This window comes from Thalassophryne amazonica, chromosome 19 (genome assembly GCF_902500255.1).
Source record: "Thalassophryne amazonica chromosome 19, fThaAma1.1, whole genome shotgun sequence".
Taxonomy (NCBI): domain Eukaryota; kingdom Metazoa; phylum Chordata; class Actinopteri; order Batrachoidiformes; family Batrachoididae; genus Thalassophryne; species Thalassophryne amazonica.
In genome coordinates, this window is record NC_047121.1 from 65,804,392 (window position 1) to 65,810,391 (window position 6,000).

General features: G+C 41.7%; 1 protein-coding gene across 1 annotated transcript in view; it reads left to right on the plus strand.

Moving 5' to 3' along the window:
* The window catches only part of aspg (asparaginase homolog (S. cerevisiae)), a 42,090-nt gene extending 36,090 nt beyond the window's left edge, over positions 1-6,000 (plus strand). Inside the window, 6 exon segments of the mRNA XM_034194846.1 lie at positions 1,926-1,996; positions 1,999-2,011; positions 2,452-2,551; positions 2,630-2,695; positions 2,872-2,922; positions 4,132-6,000. Of these exon segments, the coding sequence (XP_034050737.1) occupies positions 1,926-1,996; positions 1,999-2,011; positions 2,452-2,551; positions 2,630-2,695; positions 2,872-2,922; positions 4,132-4,176 (346 nt within the window). The 3' untranslated portion in view covers positions 4,177-6,000.

A 6,000-nucleotide genomic window follows, 5' to 3' on the forward strand; every position in this document is an offset into this window, starting at 1 on the left:
CTCATTTTTCTCTATTTAATGACATTACAAAAAAAAAACAAAAATACTGATTGACAGGTTTTGAAGAAAAATAAACCCTCAGCTGCAGCTCCGACACTAATCAGCTCGTTACACATGAAGGAGGATCATTTATTCATTGGGAAATTTTAGTTTAATTGACTTTAATAGTGATACTGATGTGTTTTTACATGACATAATTATTACCATGAGAAATAGTTCTGTGTAAAAGTCTTATGGGCTCACATGTGCATAAATGTGTTTAGTGATGTTTTTACTTTATTCATGTCAGCAAAAGAATTAATATGAATGTTCATAAAGAAAAAGCAAATAATTTGTCTAATTTATGAAATAAAACTGTATATTTAAAAAAGTGAGAAAACCTTTCTGATCAAAAGTGGCAGGAGTGGTGATCAAGTGGTTAGTGCGTTTGGTTTCAGTGCAGAAGGTTCCTGGTTCAAACCCCACTCCTGCCACATTTCTCCATGTAATGTGGAATTGTGTCAGGACGGGCATCCGGCGTAAAACTTGTGCCAATTCAACATGTGGATCCACCTTGGATCCGCCTGTGGCGACCCAAAGTGAAAACAAGGGAGCAGCCGAAGGGTCTTACTTTTTTTTTCCCACTATCAAAAGTGCTTCTTCAGACAATAATATGGTTAATCTGATATCCTCTAGGCAGCACGGTGGCTTAGTGGTTAGCACTGTTGCCTCACAGCGAGAAGGTCGTGGGTTCAATTCCCGTGGCCTTTCTGTGTGGAGTTTGCATGTTCTCCCCGTGTTTGCGTGGGTTTCCTCCGGGTGCTCCGGTTTCCTCCCACATCCAAAGACATGCGGGTTAGTTGGATTGGACTCTTTAAAATTGTCCATAGGTGTGTGTGTGTGGGTGTGTCTGTGTTTGTTTGTCTATTTGTGGCCCTGCGACAGACTGGCGTCCTGTCCTGGGTGTACCCCGCCTCACGCTCTATGACTAGTCTATGACTATCACTAGTCTATGGCTGCTGGGATAGGCTCCAGCCCCCCACGACCCTTAATTGGACTAAGCGGTAGAAGATGAATGAATGAATGAATGATATCCTCTATGGGTCGTTTTTATTTTGTTATAATTATCACATTTCTTTTAATGCATACAAACTATGATTGTGTAATTTTTGGAAAAAAAAAATCCAATCGAATGGAATTATAATTCAGGTTCGGACATAACAAATTTTTTTTCAGGATAGTGTCAGAAAGTCTTAAGCACCCAGTGAAAATGTGGTCATTGATACTTTTTGTGATTATTTTGTCAGTAAAAGAGTCCATCCATCCATCCATTTTTTTATACCTGCGTACTCCAATTAAGGATCACGGGGGGTCCCAGCAGTCATAGGGAGTGAGGTGGGGTACACCCTGGACAGGACGCCAGCCTGTCGCAGGGCCACATATAGACAAAGAAACACATTCACACCTGCATGTGGTGTTTATTTATTTATTTATTTGTAATTTATTAATTTTATTTAGTGTTTCAAATAAGACCTGTTTTGTTTGTGGAATGTGAATGCTTTGAGGCAGTTGCACCTATGGACAATGTAAAGCTTCCAATCCACCTAACCTGCATGTCTTTGGATGTAGGAGGAAGCCGGAGCACCCGGAAGAAAGTAAAGAACCCGATTGTTAATCTAATTTTGTTTTATTTGTTTGTGTATTTTACTAAAGGAAGTATTCAGTTAAGAGTTTTCGGTTTAACTTAAACCCGATTAGAGCTCCGTGCATTATTTTAACAAAGACAACAAACGAGATAATAATCAACAAGCGATATGATCAGCGTGATGTAAAATGACAGGTATTTATGAAGGACAGTTCCTCAACATATTTTAGTCCCACTCGATTATAAATGATTTGACGTTTAGATTCGTCTACGTTTTTATTTTTTTTTATTTCTGTTTTAGGCACAAGGACGTGGTGAAGCTGCTGAGAAAGACCGGGGCCCACTTCAACAGGGACAAGTTGGAGGAGGCCGGACAGAACTGTGCAAGTGAGTCGCGCAAAAGTGTGTCTTTGGAAATGGAAGTTCAGCGCCTGCTCAGCCCTTTGTGGTGACCCGTCCTGCTTAGCTGACACAGGTCCAACCGGTCGTCCAACCCTTACACAAGTGTAGGAATGCTCCCTGACAGCATTGCTTTGGCTCGCGTTCTGAACCGCCGCAGTAGGGGACGACAGGACAAACCGACTGTCCCTACAAACTTCGTCTGTTGGAGATGCTCGACAGGTTTTGATTTGAAAGAGTCACGATGCCATTTCATGAAGCACGTTTTGGCCTTGCAGGTTGTTCAGAAAAATAACTTGTGTGAGTTACGGAGGGTTATAAATAGTTAGTTCTCCAACCCTGTTCTTAAAAAAAAATCCCATCCTGTCGTGTTATTATGCTTATATACAGTTTTGTCTCTCAGTTTACCGTCACTTCCTGTATTTCAGCTTGGCGGCCAGTGGTGACTGCGAAGGCCTTGAATTATGGAGCATTGCCGGAGCAGATCTGAATAAGACGGGCTATGATGGACAGACAGCAATCCAAGTGGTGGGTTTCAGCAGAAACAACCTGGTTTCAACTCCAAACGTTAAACCGCTTGTGATTCACAATCTCCATGTGTCGTAGGCTCAAGCTGCTGGCAAAGATGGCGTGGTAAAATTTCTAATCCAGCTCATGAGTACAAAACACAAGGTAACCACTATTTTCACTGCTAGTATATATTATGTTTACTTGTTTTTTGCTAATCACCATCGATAATTTTAATCGCCAACGATCATTTCTACAGTTGCATTGTAACTCAACTAACTAAGTCTGATCTAATTCTGTCTATAATTTTCTCCCAATTACATGTTTTTCTTTAATTACAGATAATTTTTGGTGAAATTAATGAGTATGATGATGATGATGATGAGGATGAGGTAAAAGTATCGCAGTGAGCTTGTTTGAGTTATTTATGGAACATGAGATCTGTCTGGTGCTGTATTTGAATGGTGACGGTCGGAAAACTGCCCGAATGGTTGTTACAGCAGAATCACCGTAAAGTGCCTGTCGCCTAGCATCAGTAACCACAGCAATGCCACACACACAACCTGCTTTCAGCCAGTTCGAGGCCACCCGTGCCCCATTATCCTTATACATCTGGAGTTGTGTCACAAATGGCAGCTAACATGGTTGACACTAACTTGACATTACGCTAATGGTTCACGTAGCTACTATGGGCATAACCACTTAATGTAACTTCATTTAGTGTTCCCATCATTACTTTAACACAACATGTTGAGTTGACTGTACCTGCCAAATCTGCTCATCTTGAGAAAACTCTCATCACTACAGACAACCTGGATGTTAATGTATGGGAATTTATGTGGTAACTTTCTCAGCCCACTTATTTACTTAAAGTGAAAACGTCAGTCAGATAATTGGCAAAACATTTTGAAACCCAACAAGTCCAATTTCTGTTGAGATTTGTTTCCCAACACTGGTGTTTGAGACCCAAAGTACTTCACATTTTCCAACTAAGTTGATCTGCTCTGATTAGTTCAGGGACAGTTGGAAAATGTGCAGTACTTTAGGTGCTGAGGACCATGATTGGGAAACATTGGTGTAGAGGAACCTTCTAGATACCTCCCACCTGGATGTTCTTTCAACATCACTAATGGTGTACTTGATGCTTTGCGGACTTGTGAAAGGTGTTCATTGACCATGTTTGAGAATGAAATTAGCAACTGGTTTGTCGTTTAGCTTTAACTTTTTACCGGGTGCGTTCCGAGTGTGTTGGCAGAATTTTCCTTTGTTCTGTCACCATCTGAATGCAGCATTTGTCATGTTCCCTTTTTGCCTCTGCTTGATGTTTGTTGTGAGTCCAGCCGTAGAGGCTTTGGGTCAGTCCCAGCATGCATTAAGATAAAGTCAGAGTTCATCCCGGATGGTCAGTGTTCTGTTACAAAATTAAATTTCTGTCTGTTAATTCAAATCTGACCATTTTGTGTTGATTTTAATCTGAAATTGTGCAGATTGCTGACTGTGTCCTGATCTTTGTGTTGTTTTCGTGCACGCATGCTGCTTGTTAAAATACTCCTCATGTCCTCAGTGCTCCAGCTCAGTGCGTCTCTTTCTGTTTGTTGCAGAGCGGCGGGATGATCAGATTTACTGCCTCTCCGACAGGACCGTGAGCTACGTTGCCCAAACCGAGAGAAAACATCCTCTGTGTCCTCAGCGCACTGTCCACTCTTACATTAACGCTGCTGAAACAAAAAGTTTCTATGGATTACTGGATTTCTGGATGTGAATCGTACCACCAGAATAGACCAAATAAATGGCGCCTGGAAGTTTCCAGAAGATGCAGTCACAGTTCCTTCTGTTCCCAAACATTGATTCACAAATTAAGTGTTTGAGGAACTGAGGACAACTTGTTTAAGTGTACAACGGACAGTGTTACACTGACGCGGTGTGTTGGTGTTTTTAATACGTCTCACTTTAGAAAATGTTATCCACGGTTAGCATTAGCATACACCACCAAGCTAATTGTAGGAAATGCTAACGGTGAATGACACTAGCTGTAGTTGATGTCAGTGCTGTTACTATGAACACGTATGTTAACCACTGTTAGCATTTTCTTTAAACTGGCCTGTCACTAATAAACACAAAATAGAAAAATATTTTTTTTTAAAACAACCAATGTCAATGCAGGATGTCGCAGTACGGACACAAAGATCAGTATCGTGCCCGATCAAGGCAGGTTTTTAAAAAAAAAATATCGGAATCGTATTTATTGAATTTAAAACAAGTCTACATTCTGTCACCGTTCTGTTGATAAAAAGCGGTGTAAGCCTGAGTGGTAGCCGCCGCTCTATACGATGCTATTTGCTAGCTCAGCAGCAGCATCGCAACACGCGACTCAAAAGCGTATCCACGTTCTATTTTGCTTCATACACACGCCAAATCTGTTATGGATGGATGTCACAGCAGGCAGCACTTTCCTCATGATTGCATGAGTTTTTCTTGTCACCCCGTATTGTCCAAGCTGTGTACAGGCTGGTAGCCAGAGGGTGGGGGAGTTGGGCAACACCCCGTCCTCTACAAGACCGTTTTGCATATAATAATAAATTAGGAGCATGAATGTATTTGTAAGAACTAAAACAGTCATCTCTGTGTTCTAGATTTAGTACTACGTTGCTGCACCAAGTGAGGTTTATAAGAGCCATATTATGTAAAAATAAATAAATGGAAACATTAAGGAGCACCTTGGATAAAATTTGGATAGAGCTACCTGCTCTTGTAAAGCCAATATGTAGACCTGGGTTTGAATCCCACTCATGCTAGCTGTTTGTATCCTTAGACAAGACACTTAATCTGCCTTGTCTTAGTCCTTCCAGCTGTGAATGTGTACTGGCCGTGGCTGGGGAAGGAACCTGTGTTGCGTCCCGTCCATGGGAAGACTCATCAGTTTCACGCTACGGACTCTGGAGATCTGTAGCAAGTGGCCTTTGGGCCTGTGTAGGGCTTAATTGGATAGAAAGTAGTGTTTTTCTTAGGCTCATTCACACTCTGACCATTAGCCTAGCATTAGCTGACGGAAAGTTATTTATTATTGATCAACGCTGAGGTCCGCCAGACTCCACAGGTGCTAAGTTAATGTCCGTCAGGCAGCGCTGATGTTCGTCATAGGCCCTGAAAATTTTTCTACATTCTTAAAATCTTCAACTTTCATACTAAAACAAACAGTAGAGCTACTGCTACTGCTATGTCACGCCGCTATTACACCATTACAACTCCTCCAGCCTCCGCTGGCCAACTGACTGGACGCACCACCTCTGGATCCCTTGGACATGAACACAAATGTAGAAATGTGAAGGAAAATGTAGAATCTGTCTTGATGATGCACCACTATCAAGCGACACAATCATAGAGTTACGTTGAGTTTATATAGGCATCACGTCTCAAACGTAGAGTATCCAGTCAGTTCTGCCAAGTTGTGCTACTGCTCTACGGCATGC